The sequence below is a fragment of the Notamacropus eugenii genome, chromosome 1, assembly GCF_028372415.1.
Source record: "Notamacropus eugenii isolate mMacEug1 chromosome 1, mMacEug1.pri_v2, whole genome shotgun sequence".
NCBI lineage: Eukaryota > Metazoa > Chordata > Mammalia > Diprotodontia > Macropodidae > Notamacropus > Notamacropus eugenii.
The window spans coordinates 148,565,952-148,584,381 of NC_092872.1; the positions used below are offsets into that span (position 1 = coordinate 148,565,952).

Here is an 18,430-nt window from a genome sequence, read left to right on the forward strand (position 1 = left end):
TGTGGGGTCAAGGAAAGACTTCGGCTAATGTGACTATAAGATACCTTTGGGAGGTAGCTAAGTCATGATGACACTCCCTCCTCCTGGAGTAGTTGATATGGCATAAACAGGGGAACTGGCTTCCTTCATCCTCTGTACATTACAATTCCTTCTGGAGCTAGGCTTTTATTAATCTGCCCTGGTAGAGTCTGAGTGCATGTTTTTTTTTTCTGTCTCCTTGAAAGGAACTATGAGCAAGTAGAGCTGTGTCTCAGTAAAAGGAGAGAACTTCTTTCTTCAGAAAATGTCCTTGTAGTTGCTTTCTTAGACTGTCACCTTTGGAATGTTATTCTGGAACATGCCATCTTAATCTGTATCCCTTTTTTGGTGTGCATACATGTCACACATACTGAATTGTAGATCTAAATTTCCAGTCAGACAGCTGGCTGAATGAAGAGAGCAGCTTTGTCCAGCCCTGCATGGAGGAAGGCATCATGGGGTCATAGATCTAGAGCAGAGAGACCTTCTAGTGGAACTTCCTTGTCCCTATAGATAATGAAATGTTTTCATTGACCTCAGAGATGTCACTGGGTATAGGGACAGCTTTTACTATCAGCAACACACAGTTATATTAATTCTTAGTTTCTTTAGTACTGAGGTGAGCAGACCTCCGTGATCATGGCAGAATTATTTACCAGTCTTTTAGATACCTGGGAGTAGTTGCTTACTGCTACAGAGACAGTTTTAAGTCTGTCTCCCTCCCCCTTCCAATTCCCTTTCTTTTTGCTGAGGAAACTTTTCATCCCAGATGAAAAGGATAACAAACACTTTGAAACAATTTCTGGAGGGAGTAAGTACTGGGAACTAAACCATAGTATATCAAATCGGTATTTAACCAATTTAAAAAAGGACCCTGCAATGTAGAGAGACTTTTGTGAGAAAGGCAATGCATCTCTGTCCTCTTCATGTAAAGGTGATAGGATTAATAAATATATCTGTAGTACTAGAAGTATAGACAGTGGCAGGCAAAAACAGGGGAGGATAGTATGAGAACAGTCTAGGGGGAAAATACTGTCTAAATCTCAATTTTATTATTCCCCAGAGGAGACCATGCCAATTAAGAGAGTTTGGTGTTAGAAAGCAAAAATAATCTTTAAAACAATGATTATTTGCTCCTCATTTTTGCCTGATTAGCATGTAATACCATTGAAAGAATACTCATTTGGAGTCAGAGAAGCCTAGTTTCTGCCTCTTACTATCTGCGTGACCTTAGACAAATCACTAGGAAAAGTTTTCCTGAGAATTCTTCTAATTGTCGAATTGGAAACCTGGTCATAACAGTTCTGGATGTGTACAAGAGTCTCTGTAAAATGAAGGAATTTGACCAGATTAAGTGGGATAAGGTAATTTCTAAGTGTTCCATTAAATGTTATTGATAGAACTAAGGCATAGGCAGGAGAGAAGAAAGAGAAGGGAAAAGGAAGGGAGAAGAGACTCATTTAAAGAGGGGAACTTCTTTAAAGTTTTTTGTGGGATTGTGCCAACATCGTCTTCACTTAACCGTGTGCCAGAAATAGCTTTCCTCTGCAATTAAACTTATCCTTGAGACCCAGGCAAAAAAAAAGGCATCTTTAGCCATCATCCTTGCATGCTTATAGAATAGTGAGGGATTGCCTCTCCATTGCTGGGAACTCCAATTTGTAATTCATCAGTTAATGCAGAAGCAAGAGCTTCCTGGGTTGGACTTTTTTCTTATTAGACAGTTGTTGTCAGTGGACACCCACAGTCAGATGTGATTTTTGAGGGAAAACTGCATGTGCTGACTAGAAGGTGCAGAGCCTGGAATGACATCTATAGCTGTGTGGTTCTGGGCTGACTTACCTGAATGAGTGGTGTCTGACACTCCTCTCTGGAGATATAGCTAATACTCCCCATATGAGGCATCAAAGAATGTGAAATGAACTTAATTGTATCTTCTTTAGTCTTCAGGATGAGTAGAGTCCCAGAGAAAAGATCCACTGACAAATCTTTATAGTCTCCTGACCAAAAAGCATCATAGGAATCCTAGACCTGGAGTAGAAGCCTGCATTATATAGTGGTTCTCTAATCTAATTATTAAGCTTCCTGATTTGCAAAGGTGCTTGAACCTCAGAAAGTCCTGAGACTTAATTGATGTTACTATGACTTTCAAGAATGAAATAAAATTTCTCCATCCTTTAATTGACAAGGAAGGAAACACAGTGTACCATTTACTCTACCTCCATTTACGCCTTCCCCCTGGATTTTGAGGAAGTTTTTTGAAAGAAAGGTCTATCTGATCTTTGGGTTTTTAGCATCTAGCTGTGTTGAAAGGAAGGTAAGAGAAGTGGAAAATAAATACTTCCAGCCATGACATCTCAGAACAGAAATGATATTATAACAAACGTTTGTGTGTTTCATCTAGAGATAATAACGTGTCTTAGAAATGGATTCGTCTTACCATTCTTTTAAGCATAAGTTTGAAAAGCAGTGCTAGCTATTAACTTTAAGTTCATCATCATTTCCTCTTCTCTTCCACCCCAAAAGGAACTTTCATCAGCACTGAAATCTGCCTTATCTGGCCACCTGGAGACACTGATTTTGGGCCTTTTGAAGACACCTGCTCAATATGATGCTTCAGAGCTGAAAGCCTCCATGAAGGTAAATAAGAACATTTAATCTAAATCTAAAGTCTACCATTAATATTGAGAATTGCTTTTTTTTCCTTCCTTGGTGTAATTAGGTGATTTTCAGTTTTGTTGAATTCCTCCATTTGGAACCTTTATTTCTTGAATGAACTGAAGATATAGGGCCTGGGATTTGTACCAAAAATATTTCAATTCCTTTTTTTAAACTCTAAAGAAATTTCATGATGCTGAGAAGTCAGTTACCAGCTGCTACTGCTTGGCACCTGGCAATTGCTGTACCATTTGGAAAACTACTTCCTTGATTACACTTCCTCCTTTGAAAAATGTTTTGTGATTTTAAAGTAAAGTTAAACACATAGGAGGTCCTCACTGAAGCTAAAAAATTCTGCCTTAGTATTTCATAGATTCACCATCCCCAGTTCCTTACTAGTAAAAAAAAATTAGAATGTAGATTGTTAGAATTGGAAGGAACTTCAGAGATAATCTATCTGGAATCCCTCATTTTCAAGATAAAACTGAGACCTCTTAGAGAGGACAAGTGACTTGACCAGGATTCTCTTTTATTTGATAAATAGGGATAAGGATTCTTCTCAATTAATTCATTCATTCTGTGAACATTTATGAAGTGGCAGGCATTGTGTTACGTGCTTGACATACAAAGACCAAAGAGAAATAGTCCCTTGCCTCTAGGAATTTATATTCTGCCGGTGGGAAACAACATAGATAGGAAAATACAAATGAAAGCAGAATAAGCACAAAATGTTTACTAGGGAGAAGGCATTAACACACGGATGTGTGGGGAAATCCAGGAAGCATCTCATAAAAGGTACCACTTGAATAGAGCTTTGAAGGAAACTATGATTTCTTTAGAGGCAAAGGTCAGGAAGGAGCAAAGCCAGGCATGGGACACAACCTGGGCAAAGTCATGGAGACAGGAGATGAAATGTTAGATATGAAGAACAGTAAATAGGCCAGTTTGGCTTAAACTTGGAGTATGTGGAAAGTAATAGGCAATAAGGCTGGAGGGGAAGAGTTTTAAAGGTCAAAGAAAAGAATTTTTACTTTAATGTCGGGGGAGTAAGGAGGCACTAGCACTTCTATGGGCTGGGAATTTCATGTCATGGATGCACCATGGTTTGAATTATGTGTTTGATTTTTTTCTTGAGAGGTCAAACAAAATCTTTGTATATTTCTGACATGATTTTACATCACATTTGTAGTATGTATCTTATCGAATGAGATAATTGTAAGGTGCTTATTAGCACAGTGCTAGCACATAATAAGCTTATATAAATGTTAGTTGTTTATTAGATCATCCTCAACACCATCATCATCATCCATTTAGCTGCAACTCATACCAACTACTTTTTGATGTGTATTGCTAAATAATTATTAAAAGTTTGACTAGAAATTGTACAGTCATCATAGTTTACGTTAATGAAAAAAATTATATATAAATTTTGTTTTGTACATATATATAAAACACATGTACATACACACACACACACACATTTAGTGCATATTTGATGTTAACGTACGGTCTGTCCAATCACAAGATTTTTGGATAATCACATGCTGCCCTCTGCTGCTCTGTGTAGATATAACTTGTACAATTCAAGAAAAAGCACATTTCTTATCTTATTCTGTGCTCCACTGTTTCTTTTGGCCTTTTAATATTCCTGGGATTGCCAAGAGGCCAACCTGCTGTCCAGTCACCAGAGTTGTGTCCAGTGTCACAGTTCAGTCCTTTTCTCAGGAGGGTAAACTGGAGTGTGAGTCAGCATGCTTAGGAAAGGTACATTTCTTGGGGACTGAAACCTAAAAAAATCAAACCCATTATAAATATCTAATTATTAAATTCATTCTTCCTTATCATGGTGAAACTCAGCTCATGTATCTCCCTCCTACTTTCCCTCCCCCTTTTCCTGTTTCTCTCCCTTTCATTCTTTCCCTCCCCTTGCTTTCTCTCTTCTGCCCCTCTTTTCTTGTTTTTCTCCCTTTATCTTTCACCCATTCCCCCCTTCTCATTCTCCCCTCCCTTCTTTCCTCTAGACACTCCCTTCTCTCTACATTTTCTAATTAGTCAAAGATTCATCAAAATGACACGATGCAGTGAAATTTCAACAAGATTTAATGATCCTTCTTGATAAATATCATCCCTGAAATTTGAGCCAGGAAAAACAGAGAGGAACAGAAGATTTAGCCTTCTGGAGGGTTTTTCTTACCATCAGCGCATTCAGCAGATTCATGCTAAATCTTTTCATCATGAATTCATTTTACTGATACTTACACTTAGCTGGGGTTGGGAACTAGACATGAGTGGCTTAAATAAGACTCAGGACTCATTAGAGTATTCTTCAGTCATTTTTGTAATCTCTCAAAGACACTGAAAACCAATGAAAAGAAGTACTGAGTGAAAAGTCTTTGACTCCTTTCCAGCACTTTGATTAGTTGTTGTGGGAAAACTCTGAAATTTGTAATGAAGATTTTGGCTGAATTACCTTTAAGAACAGTCTACTTTGCCTTCTGGAAGCAACAATCTCCCCAGTGTGTCACTGTCAACATTCCCCCCGCAGTAGGAATCGTGGGCAGCCTCATGAAAAACCCAAGCTGTTATTTAGTTTTTGAAGTATTACAAGTTAACTCTAGACATGTAAAGTCTATTGATGTTCCAGAAACATTTCAACTTTGAGAGTTCAGAGACTGTACAGGTTAAGTTCAAATAACAGAGACAAACAAGTACCTTGTAAAGTCCTTGCCTTTCTTTCAAACGTAAGACTGACAGTGGTAAATGACTTCATTGTTTCGGGCCATATTTCTGTCAACCTTGAAAATGAAAAGATACCATCCAAATGTGTGTCATGAGTCACTTCATCCTCATTTTCCACTACTCATTTGTGTGGAAGTAGAGATGTTTTGTAAAAGATAAATGGTTGTTTACCTAGTGCCCTTTCAGTTGGCACAGAATTTTAGGGAGGATATTTTTGCTTTACCGACTATCAGAGCCTTAATAAAACATCTTGAAATCCTATAGGTAGGGGTGTTAGCTGGAGAAACAGATTAAGTTCAGAATTTAAAATTAACCATTGACCAATTGCCCAGGGCTTAGCACATGGTACTTGAGCCTATCTGGGGGACAGCTGAACTCTAATAGAGTTTAATTAATAGCTGACACTCTTTTCATGTGGATAAGTAATTTTCTTATTGTATTAACACCTTATAATTGATTTACATTTTCAACAGTACTCATTCTGTGTAGTTCAAAGCAATATTTCTATATTCAGTTTTACTTTAGCTTCACAGAATGGCAAGTATTCAAGGACCTGATTATTAAATCTTGACTTTGATCACAAAGCAAGCTTTGAAATACATGTTTCATCATGTCCTTTCAACCAGTCTGGCTAAATCAAAAGTGTATGTATTAAATTTGAATACATCATCTCTCCAATTCTTACTCCTTAATAAAATGTTGGTGTCTGACTTTATTTGACATTTCATTATTTCTTTTTGCTCCTCTAAAATGCCTGGAGAGTGCATAATAATTAAGGGGAATATAGGCGAAGCAAGTATAACATTTTTAACATTCATCCAGTTTTTCATTTTAAAGCTTGTTTTGTCACATACCTTTCCCTGGCATAAAGGTTTATTTGAATCTAACAGGCTAGCTCTGGGTGATACCATAACATCGCCTATGTTTCTTTTGCTTAAAATGACTGAAAAACACTTTTTAAGGGATGGAGGATAACATGAATATTTGAGGAAGACTGTCCAGATTCTCTCTTGGAAAGACAGAAAAAAGAATGGGGAGGGGAGATAATGGAGTTGATGCAGGTTTCTCTTACCAAGGCCATGTGATTCACAGGTATGGATACCAGAGGAGACAGAAGTAACTCTATGATTATGAACACGTAGACCTTTATGATTTCTCAGTACTGGTCCTCCCTAATCTTGATCTGCTGTTACAGGGCTTGGGTACTGATGAAGATTCCCTCATTGAGATCATCTGCTCACGGACAAACTCGGAGCTCTATGAAATCAACAGAGTCTACAGAGAAAGTAAGTGAGCTCTCTGTTTCTGTAATTATGTTCAACCCTTTCAGCTCAATTTGGCTGAATATATAATGGGAAAGTAGGATAGTGAGATGGCCAGAATGAAGTTTTGCTGGATAGCCTATGCCTTTGGTTATGCTGGGGAGAAATTTTTCAAAATGTATTAGCTTTATTTTTAAAATTATCCAAACATTTTGTTTCTGTCTCATTTCTTGACTTTGGGGCATTTGTCTGCATGTCTTGAGGGTAGGTAGAAGGAAAAGTAGATAAAACAAAAATTAATTAATTTTGCATCATTAATAGCTGTATCAGAGGCAGCAGGGCATAGTGGGTATTAATCTCACCACCAGAAAGACCAGGGATCAAGTTCTGCTTTTGAAACAGAGGGGCTCCATGAACAAGTTACTTACCTTCTCGGCAGTGCTCTAAGCAAAATTCTAAGAATATAAGTTGTAGAGGAGAAGTGTGATGGTACAGTGGATGGAATAGTGGGCCTGGAGTCAGAAGGACTTGAGTTCAAAGAGTTCAAATCCAGCCTCAGACACTACTGGGGTCATGGAGAATCAGACATGACTGAAAATAACTAAACAGTAACAGCAAAAGTTGTAGAGAAGGGGCCAACCTGCATTGGTAGAGAGTTCTGCAGGAGGGATTTGAGTTCAAATCCTACTGTTTGACCCTGAACAATTGCTTAGCCCTGATTGCTAGGGGGAAAAAGATTTGGTAGGGAGGAGGAAATTTGTGGTGTATGAAAATTCCACTAGCTGAAGCTATCTAGTTTCCCTTCCACAGATAATTCAAATTTGACTGTTTAGAAGTAAGCTTGTTGATCTCAAATTTCACTCATCTCTATCAGTCCTTTGTTACTAAAAGTGACAAACCAGTTCTGACTCCAAGAGGATAAAAGGCTTCTTTCTTAATAATTAAGTATTGATTTAGGTGTAGGGGACACTGATGTACATGATATATTCATTATTCAGGTTAAGTCAGGCATGTCAAAGCCTTGGCATGAGCCAGAATAACAGGGGTTGGTAGGAGTGTAGGTAAGGAGGCAGGAAATGTAAAATCTATTGACTTTCTCTTCAAGTGTACAAGACAGAGTTGGAGAAGGACATTATTTCGGACACATCTGGTGACTTCCGCAAATTGATGGTTGCCCTGGCAAAGGTTAGTTTCTTTCAGCATATTTCTCTGCCCTTGTTCCTCTAACTCCCTTGGCCAGTCCCATGCCTCATTTCGTGACTGGGAGTGAATTAACTAAATCCTCCAGGGCCTGCTGCTTTCCTGACAGTAGGTTTATACTGTCACTGCAGAGTTGTCATTTTCATATAATAGGATTTCTTATCCTGAGAAACAGCCTGGGCTAGTGGACTTGGGGAACAGAAGGAGAATAAGTAACTCCTGAGGCCCAGCTGGGCTTTGTCAGCCCTTGCTGGGGTGACTTTAGGAAGGTCACTTTGTCTCTCTCCAGGTGGGCTCCCAAAGCCCCCTCACAGAGTTGTACATTCTCATCCAGTTCACCTGAACGCACTCCTTAGGAAAGAAAGAAACAGCTATACACATCTGGGAGTATTTACACATGTGGTCCTATGCTTAATGTCGGTGGTTGTAAATCAGTTTGAAAATGCAAGTACAAGGCATTGTTGAAATGCAAAGTAGTATCACCTATAAGCCTGAATTGTGTTGAGGATGCAGTTTAAAAGCCTAAGAACGAGTGGAGGGAATAGAAGTTAGTTTCCTTGGGACCTTCTGAAGGAAATGATTAGTGTGGTGCATTTTGGACCCTGGTACATGTCCTTATCGTTTCCTAACAGCCTCCTGGCTGTGCTTCCTGACTCTAGTTTCTTATCTATACTTTACCCAGTGTATCAGACTAATCTTTCTCAAATGTTACTTTGTCATATCAAGCCTGTGCTCAAGGAATGCCACCATCAAATCATCATGCAAACCTACAAAATCTATATATATGACATGCAAGCCTACGAAATCTATTTCAAAGTCAAACTCCTTTTTCTCTCCCTCCTCTTCTCTCAAGACCCTCCACAATCTGATCCTGCCCATCTTATCCATCCCTGTTTTCCAACATTTATTACTCCAGACAGTATATTGAGAAGCAATGTAGTTTGTTGGGCAGAGTCCGCCTTGCAGTTGGGAAGACTCAGGTTCATGTCCCTGACATGTAGTAGGTATGTGTCCCGGAGCAAGTTACATTGATTTCTCAGTGTCTCAGAAAACTCTCTGAGTAGAGGGAGTTTCCTTATTGTGAGTACCCTATATCACTAAAAATTACAGATCTAGTTCAAAACATGACTTATGGGAGCCTGGTCTTGTCACTGTGATAGTGTGCTCAGCCTTTATCTTGCTCGTCCTTCCCATTCTCTCCATCCTTTAGAGTCTAACACACATCCCTTCCTAATGGTCCTATATTTATTTATCTGTTACTACGTGTCAGGTCCTGAGGATACTTCAGTATGTTACAGATCTATGGCTGCTTCAGGTATTCCTTTCACTGTTGCAAACCACAACGCCTTTACTATTTAGCAGGCAGCCTTTGAAGGTTGTTGAAAAGTCTGTTGTTCCAGGAACCAGCCTTGTGATAAGCCTTTGGGGTTTCAGAAATGAAAAGTGGATAGTCTCTATCTTCCAAGACATTGTGATAATAGTAGGGAGGGGGAGTTTTAAACATATTCAAATAACTGTAATACAAGTTAGAATGTTATAAATATATAGAAGAGGTGAGAGACAGAAGGGTGAGAGATGGGAGAGAGACCACTGTTAACTGGGAAGGTTTTGTGAAGTAGATGACACTTGGTGGTGTGCTGCTAAATATTTAACAGCTGGTTTTCTGGAGGAAAAAAGTGTCCCTATACAGTTAAGTTTAATCTGCTTTATTGATATTTTCCCCATAGCTTTTTAAGTGTAGATAACAAAGAAACCAAATAACTCAAGTTCTGATTTGTAATGTTTGCCATTTTCTGAGGTGTAAAGGCTCACACAGAAAACTTTACAGTTGACTCTTAAGAGTTGGGGCCAGCACACCTGGCTCATGCTTGAGGGAAGCAAGAGAGAATATTTCATCAGGCAGCGAGTGATACAGAGGGAGTCTGTTCCAGCAGTAGGTGTTTGCTTATACAAGTGCATTCTGGTAGGAGAAGGTAGGACAAGATCACAAAAAGGCTAGGAAATTAGTTTGGCCAGAATGTCGGAAGGATAGAAGGAAGTGACATGGAATGAGGCTGGAATGATAGATTGGAATCATATTTTAGGGTCCTTAAATGCTAAGTTAAGAAGTTTATATTTTATCCTGTGAGCCATGGAGAACATCTTAGTCTGTGATCAGGAGGAGTGACATTATGCTGCTTGTGGATTAGGAAACTAGCTTTGACAACTTTGTTAGTGATAGGAGATGTCATGATTAAGACTGATAGACAAAATGAAACTGAAAAAGGGAAATGGGGGTCAGGGAGACTAAGCAGGATCTATGACAGTAGTCAACCTGCATAAAGTCTTCCTTGTCTGCTCCATCTAACTATGGTTTCTCTCTTCTCCAGAATTCTTTGTACTTCAAACACTCAAGTGATTTTATACTTAATTATTCTCCTTTTGTTTTCTTAGAGTATAGGCTCCTTAAAGCACCAACCATACCTTAGGAGGCAATGTGGTGTAATGGAAAGAGCACTTGTTTTAGAATCTGAGGAACTGGTTTCAGTCTCAGATTCTTGTCCTTAAGACTAACAGGACCTTGGACAGGTCATCTTCACTTTACTGCGCTTCAACTCCTTATCTAAGAAATGAAGGAGGTGGACTCAGTGACTTCTTAACATTCCTTCTTGCCTTCACTTATGTGCTCCACTTTGTCTGTCTTAGTGAATGTTTGTTGATTAACTTTGGAGAGATAGGAAATAGCATCTTTCAAGGTGTGGTCTATTAACATCATCTTGTCTTCCTTTACCCCCACTATTTTTCAAAATACTGTTTGTAGTGAGAGTCTTTTGCTTGAAATTGAAAAATATAGGTCTCATTTATTCAAAATGAATGTTTAATTAGCACACATAAGCTTATAGGAACTGAGAGGAAATTGTAATGTGTCTTAAGTTTATGATATAAATTATGTTTATGAATTTCATATGTGGTTTTTTTTTTTTACAGGGCAGACGGGCAGAGGATGGCTCTGTGATCGATTATGAGCTAATTGACCAAGATGCGCGGGTAGGTGACAGTATAGCCAGTAATTACATCTTTTTGCTAGGAGTGCCTTATTAAAGTGTATTTGCTCCAGAGGCTCATGTAATAATAATAATTATTATTTGTATTAATAATAAATAATAAATAAATGACAATAATTAACAATAACTAGCATTTATATAGTGCTTTCGTTTTACACAACGCTATGTATGTTAGGCATTTAATATGGAGAGAAGTAGAAGATGAGTTACTCTGAGGGGAAGGAGTTGATAAAGAGATTGGCAATAGTGCTGATTGAAGGAAGCCAGGATCTACCCCCTTTATGCCTGAGGGAAAGCACCAGGAAATGAATGAACCACTAATACAAATGATAAATTTTGATTTTGATCTGTATCATAAGATTTTCTTCTGATTTGTCTTTTTGAGGATTTTTTTTAATGCCAAGTCTGAATTAGGTTAATATGATACTTTGCCTAGTGAGACTTCATTTCTATCTGCTTTTATTTTGCATATAGGAACTCTATGATGCAGGAGTAAAGAGGAAGGGGACTGATGTCCCTAAATGGATCAGTATTATGACTGAGAGGAGTGTGTGCCACCTCCAGAAAGGTACTGTGCCCACATTTTCTAATATATGAACCAAGTTAGATTTTGTCTTCATGTATGATCACATATGATATTTTATCTCACCTATGATCATGATGCTAGGGTTTGGGGGAGGCCATGTTGAGGCAGGATTTTGGTGGCATGATTCTGTCTTTTACTTACCCTCTCATCTGTCTGCTCACTCTCCCTCCTTTCTATCCGTCAGTCATCAAACATTTATTAGGCACCTTGTATCCATTCCCACCGATCCCACAATTTTTGGCCTTTTCCACCCAAAAATATGTTAGGTGTCAGAGTTACTTTGCCTTTTTTCCTTCTCTGCTTTCCACTTTTCCATTTGTAGCATGTTGAATAAAGCATTCAGCACATAAATCATAAATTTTTGCACTACAAAGAATTATAAGAAAACACGTTGGCCAGACATTATCAGAGAAAAGCAGCATGTCCACGTGGATAAAGGACTGAACTTGAACCTTGGAACATTTGTATTTAAATCCAGTAACTGACATTTTCTAGCTGTGGAAGTCTGGGCAAGTCACTTAACCTCAGTGGAATCCTGTTTGCTTATTTATAAAATGAGGGATTTGGACTAGATGGCTCCTGGGACATTTCAGCCTGTGATCCTATGTTTGCTCTCTCTCACCTACCTACATCTATTGAGTTAGCTGCTTTTACTGTGCATGGAACTCAACTGTTTTGTGGAAGGAAAATGGGTGAGGAAGCTTTTAAACTCATAAATTATATCAGATCTTTCTGATAGCAGTATCTTTTTATGGATCTGTGCCTGTAATTTCAGCAGCATAGGGAACTCCCTCCCTTGTATGGGAACTCTCTCCATGGACGCAGGTCTGCAGCTTCCTTGTAACCTCACGTTTCTTGGAATTCTCACCTAGTCAGTATCTGGGACAGGTCTTGAACTCAGTTGTCCCTCTGTTTACTACCCAGTTGAATGTAAACACCTTGAGGGCAGGAAGTGTTTTTGTTTTGTTTTGTTTTTTTTGTCCTTCTATCCTCAGCACTTAGCCTAGTGCTTCTCTGCTTCCAGGATGTGACTGATTGATAATTTTGGTTTGATGTGTTGAAGGCCTCCATTCTTATAATTTCTTTTGTCCTTCTTACAGTATTTGAAAGGTACAAGAGTTACAGCCCTTATGACATGTTGGAGAGCATCAAGAAAGAGGTCAAAGGAGATCTTGAAAATGCCTTCCTCAACCTGGGTAAGCAAATATGTGTCCCATGGCTCCGTTTTAGCTTTCTTTGAACAGTCCTGAAGTCTTAGTACTTCATCAGCCCTACCAACTTAAATGGATAATTGGAAGTTCTTTTTCTGAATGTGAATGATTTTTGCATGGAAGAAAGAAGAAGAGCTATGATTTAAGAGCTTTTCCCACTGTGGCTTTGTATAATCAACACTGTCATCATACCACCTTCTGTTCCATGGAATGCATTCCATTCCTTAAAGCACTTTTATACTCATTATCTCAATTTGTGATATTATGTGAGGACATTAAACTGACAGAGACTTGTTATAGTAGGACCAGAAAGCTTGGGGTGGAGGTGGGGGTGGGGGGTGAGATGGAGGAGAAAAGGGGAGAATGATGATCAAAGACAAGAGGACCCTATTATTGAAAGAGATTTTCGCTGTCTAAACATCTTTTGTATCCCCTGATTTTAGGCATCTTTGGTGATTAGTGTCAGTCTTGGGATAAACATGTACAATTTTCTGATCCCTATCAGACATTCCTACTTTAAAATATGTTTTAGTAAAGCAAACCCATTTTGTGATATAATCCTTTCTAGTTTACTCAGCAGGGATAAGACCATTTCACTTGTAGGGTTTGAAGTCTGACAGTTTCTTCTTTCTGTAGTCCAGTGCATTCAGAACAAGCCCCTGTATTTTGCTGACCGACTTTACGATTCCATGAAGGTAAGAGAAACTAGTTAACTTGGTTCAGAGTTCTGCTTCTTGGCCTCTTTTCTTTCCTTGACCTCTACTTTTTTTTTGTAATTTCTCAAAAAGTATGTGCCTCTGATAAAGGAAAGGAGTCATTTCATAGAGCCAGGAATCAGGGGTTCCTGTGTTTGTGATATGTCATACAAACTACAGCTGTCTCATTTTGAGTGGTGTAGTGTTTATATATGCTTATAAAGCACACATGAAAGAGGAGGAGTTCCCTGTTGATCAGTAGTCCCCGGCCTCCCTATTGCTCACAGAGTAAAGTACAAATTTCTTATCTTGGTGTTCAAGGTCCTCTCCCATGAGGCCCCAACTTTTTAGGCTTATCTGTCACCTGTGCCTTTTAGGGCATGAACCTTCTGTTTCATTCAGTCTGCTCTGTTTGCTGTTCCCTAGATTTTCTTGTGCTTTCTCACACTTTTTCTTGGATTGTCTCCACTTCTGTTGCCTCCCCTTCTTCTGAAATTTATATCCACTCGCACTTTTCCCTTAAAGCTTTCCCTTATCACCTTAGAATATCTCTCAGACAGAAATGAAGTCTTCCTTTTCTGGACTCTACTGAAACACCCTATCATATGACTTGTATTTGTGTATATCTTATCTCCTCTATTAATTAGTGGGCAAACTCCTCAGGGCAGAGCCTTATATTGCTTTGCGTCTTTCATGTTACATAGGACCACACCTCCGTAATAGGTGTGCAGTAAATATTTGTTCGATCAGTGAATGAATGGGGGTAACTAGGGGGTGCAGTGGTTAAAACACCATCCCTGGAGTTAGGAGGACCTGAATTAAAATCTGACCTCAGACACTTAATGGTTGTGTGTCCCTGGGCAAGTCACTTAACCCCGATTGTCTCAACCACAACAAAATCAGTGAATAAATGCAGTGTGATTTTTGAATCTGTTTAATCCTGACATGCTTGAATTTCCAAGAAACTCATTTTTCTGTGTAAAATGATTTTGCCTTTATTTGTCGAGGGTCGAGTCTTTTGTGAAGGACCTAGCATCCTTCCATGTGCAAGTAGACCCTTTTTAACTGCTTTTTGATGATAATGTTTTTGGTGAATTGTAACTTCTTATGTAAATTTGACTGTAGGGCAAGGGGACCCGAGACAAGGTCCTAATCCGGATCATGGTCTCCCGCAGTGAAGTGGATATGCTGAAAATTAGATCTGAATTCAAGAGAAAATACGGGAAATCTCTGTATTACTTCATCCAGGTAAGTCTATAAGTGAGCACCTCTAATCTGCTTTGTATGCTTACGCAGAGCCCATTTCTGCTAGATTGTCACATGGGCTGCCTAGCAAGGAGGCAGAGAAATACCATTGCACTTATTACACTGGAGGAAATTGTTTTAATTAGCTCCATCCTCCTTCTCTTAAACATCAACAATTTTTTTTGTGGGCCTCAAAGTTCTTCCCTGACAAGGTCTTACAGCAGAAAATACAGTAAACTCTGCTTTATTGCAAATACAAATAACTTAAAAGTAGAAATTTTTTTTGTAGTCCACATCCTAATTCTTTGAGAACCAGATAGTTGACAGCTCATTTTTTGTTGTGGATGTATGTAACAATAACAACACCACCAATGATGAAGGAACCAAACCACCCTGAAGGGTGTGCCACTAGATGAGCATAAACTTGGCTGTATCTATGGTTCTTTACAGTGATAATTGATTTTGACAGTGATAATTGATTTTGATAGTGATGGATCTGGAAGCATTTCAAGCTTCTCAGATGCCTTTTGGGTCATCAAAGACAGATTCATTACATTTCATTTTAAGTATATTTTGTTATTTTCCAGTGATTTGGAAATTTGTAACATTATGACAATATAATGACAACTCACATTTAACCAGAATATTCCATCAGTCAACTACAATATCCTACTCCCAAGGCAAATCAGAACATAACCTACTTATTCTGAATGAATGGGAAATTAACATATAAAGGAATAATATGCCTGTGCCATTGTGATATTGAGACCAACTTTGTAAGTGCTCTTCCTGGAAGATTCAGTAATTTTTATTTATTAGCAAAATAGTGATTAACATAGAGGAATTTGGAGATGGATAGTACTCCCAAGTCTTCAGTGAGAGGTTCTGTAAAATTTTTCACCTGAACTTAGGAAGAGATTGGAGAGTTTAGTGACCATCAATTTATCCTAGACATGATGCTAGGAATCCACCTTCAGGTGCAATTGAGAGAGAGTAAAAAGGTTTCTTTTGGTGGCCCCTGAGTTCAGACAGGTTCATCCACAGCTGGCTTGACTGCCTTAGGAAGAAGGCATGCATTTTTTTCCCCCTGCTGTATGAGATCAATTGACCACATTTGTTCTCAGTCTGGAGCATTCACTTTTACCACTGGGTTATGAAATGGATTGCAAAGCCAAAGGAACAGGATGTATTAACCTTCACAGAGCAAGCAGTCATGACAAGACACCAGGATCTAATTCACAGTCATGGTGTCCATGTCAGCTACTCTAGCAGTGTTCAGGACACAAAACTCCATAGTTCTGTTCCATCCCCTGCCAACTTGTGATTCATCTTTCTTGGGCATAATCTCCATGACCTAGTTAAATGCATGCTGCTAGATTGTGAAACACAGATTTAAAAAAAAGTTCCTCTGGCCTGGAATTTTTTTCCATTCCTTATTCCTTAAGGTCTTTAAATACTTAATTGTCCCTTTCAGTCACTTTCTTTTATCACCAAGGACTGGAATTGAATAATACTGTAGAATTGGGTTGGGCTCGTGCCTAGATTCCCTGAATCTAACTTCCTTAGTTGAAATACTCTTTGTTTGTCTGAAATACTCTATGATTTCTGGACTTGCTTTAGCTGTGTTGTGGGGAGGGACTATATCTAGGGCATTTTTATGGCATTTCATGGGCCCTCTATTGTGTCCTAATATCTTCCTTTCCTTCTCTTTTCATACCATTGTAGCAAGACACAAAAGGAGATTACCAGAAGGCACTCCTGTATCTGTGTGGAGGAGATGACTAAAAGCCATGTGGAAAGGAATGACCAAAGCAGTTGTAATAGCCAGAAAGAATCTTTCTGCTCTCCCCACTTGTAACTGTAGAAAATCAACTTGTGGTAACTTGCAACTAACAGTAACTCATATTAGTCCTTATTAGGGTGATGTTATTTGCTTTCCTGTACTTTTTCAGTCATGTATGCATTGCTTGTGCTTCCCCAAGTTTTCTCCTTAGCCAAAGGAATGAACATTCCAACGGAATGGAAGTGAAATCTCTGATGTGAAACACTTGGCTTCTTGTGTCCTGTGTCGTCAAAAGACAAATAAACTGAATTTTTACTTTAAAATCTAATCTTGTCGCCTTTGGTTTCAAATACAGAGTTAAAAACTAATAGATCATCTTTTGAAAGGGATTATCAAACACTGTTGCTTTCTCTTTTCAGGAATCCTGTGGGCAAATGTTTAGTGGGAAGAAAGGCCTTCCCATGAAGGGTGAAGACCAAGGAAGGTCAAATCATTATCATCCACAACACCCCTGGCCCCAGAAAATTTTTATATAAGGTGAAATTTGGTGTAAATGCGCATCAAGTTCAGTCTTGAAACAGCAAAGATGTCACACAGCTTAGATATATGCCTGGGAACTGGGTGTGGGATTGGGAAGGGGCCAGTTTGTCTTCTTAACTTGGTGATGTTGGGACGTTGCACTTAAGGGCCAATTGTATGTGTGGGAATCTTGAGTTCTTTCCCTTTTGTGTTCTCTCTATCTGCCTGCCTATCTGTCTCATACTCTTTCCCCTCCTTTGTAATCTCTCTCACTCTTTCCCTTCCATCCTTTTAAAGTTCCAATTTATTTATTTATTTTTAGTTTTCAACATCCATTTCCACAAGATTTTGAGTTCCAAATTTTCTCCCCATCTCTCCCCTCCTCCCACCCCAAGACAGTGTGCATTCTGATTACCTCTTCCCCCAATCTGTTGTCACTTCTATCACAGCCCTCCCTTCTCTTATCCCCATCCCCTCTGTTTTCTTGGAGGACACAATAGATTTCTATACCCCATTGCCTGTATATCTTATTTCTCAGTTGTATGTAAAAACAATTTTTAACATTCATTTTTAAAACTTTGAGTTCCAACTTCTCTCCCTTCCTTCCTTCACACCCATCCCCACTGAGAAGGCAGGCAATTTAACATAGGCTATAATGTGTAGCTATGCAAAAGACTTCCATAAAAGTCATGTTTTGGAAGACGAACTATATTTTCCTCCATCTTGTCCTGCCCCCCTCCTTATTCTGTTCTCTCTTTTGACCCTATCACTCCTCAAAAGTATTTACTTATAATTAATCTCTCCTCCCATTTGCCCTCCCTTCTATCATCCCCCTACCCCCTTTTTATCCTCTTCTTCCATACTTTCCTATAGTGTAAGATAGAGTTTCATAGCAAATTGAGAATGTATGTTATTCCCTCCTTAAGCCAGATGTGATGACAGTAATGTTCACTTTTTCCCCCTCACCTCCCCTTCTCTTCCCTTTCTTTGAAAAAGCTTTTTCTTACCTCTTTTATGTGAGAGATAATTTGACCCATTCTGTTTTTCCCAGAACATGGGACTTGTCGAAGTGTGTCTGGTGTTTGAGCACAGAGAATACCTGCTGCTAGTCAAAGCAATACAACAATTATGTTATTTTGGCAGAGGGTGAGATCATCCAGAAGGTGAATGCAAAGGATTGTTGTTATGTCAAGCTCAGAGCACAGCTTGCTTGTTGGGCTTTAGCTCTGGAAAACAGGGTGTTCCTAATATTTTAACATATATTAAGGTTTGTGATGCCTCCCTTTCTGACAATACACATGCAGAATGTTTAAGTTCTTTGATGGAGCTGTGATCCTGTCATAGTGGATGCTTTCCACAGTGATGCAGACCACAGTCCATTTTGGCATTTTCATCCTGTGTGACACTTGTCCATATTCTCTAGGAAATCCTTCAATGTAGTTGGAGTTCCACCCAACTTTCTGGGGGATT

General features: G+C 38.9%; 1 protein-coding gene across 2 annotated transcripts in view; it reads left to right on the plus strand.

Annotated features, from left to right (window-relative positions):
* Nucleotides 1-16,769, plus strand: part of ANXA2 (annexin A2) — a 54,331-nt gene extending 37,562 nt beyond the window's left edge. For both annotated transcript variants that reach the window (XM_072616494.1, XM_072616491.1), the window contains exons 5-13: nucleotides 2,545-2,658; nucleotides 6,611-6,701; nucleotides 7,783-7,862; nucleotides 10,845-10,904; nucleotides 11,396-11,489; nucleotides 12,608-12,703; nucleotides 13,355-13,413; nucleotides 14,539-14,661; nucleotides 16,384-16,769. In XM_072616494.1, coding sequence (XP_072472595.1) covers nucleotides 2,545-2,658; nucleotides 6,611-6,701; nucleotides 7,783-7,862; nucleotides 10,845-10,904; nucleotides 11,396-11,489; nucleotides 12,608-12,703; nucleotides 13,355-13,413; nucleotides 14,539-14,661; nucleotides 16,384-16,443 — 777 coding nt within the window. In that variant the 3' untranslated portion in view covers nucleotides 16,444-16,769. The remainder of the gene's footprint in view (nucleotides 1-2,544; nucleotides 2,659-6,610; nucleotides 6,702-7,782; nucleotides 7,863-10,844; nucleotides 10,905-11,395; nucleotides 11,490-12,607; nucleotides 12,704-13,354; nucleotides 13,414-14,538; nucleotides 14,662-16,383) is intronic.
* Nucleotides 16,770-18,430: the final 1,661 nt, after the last annotated feature.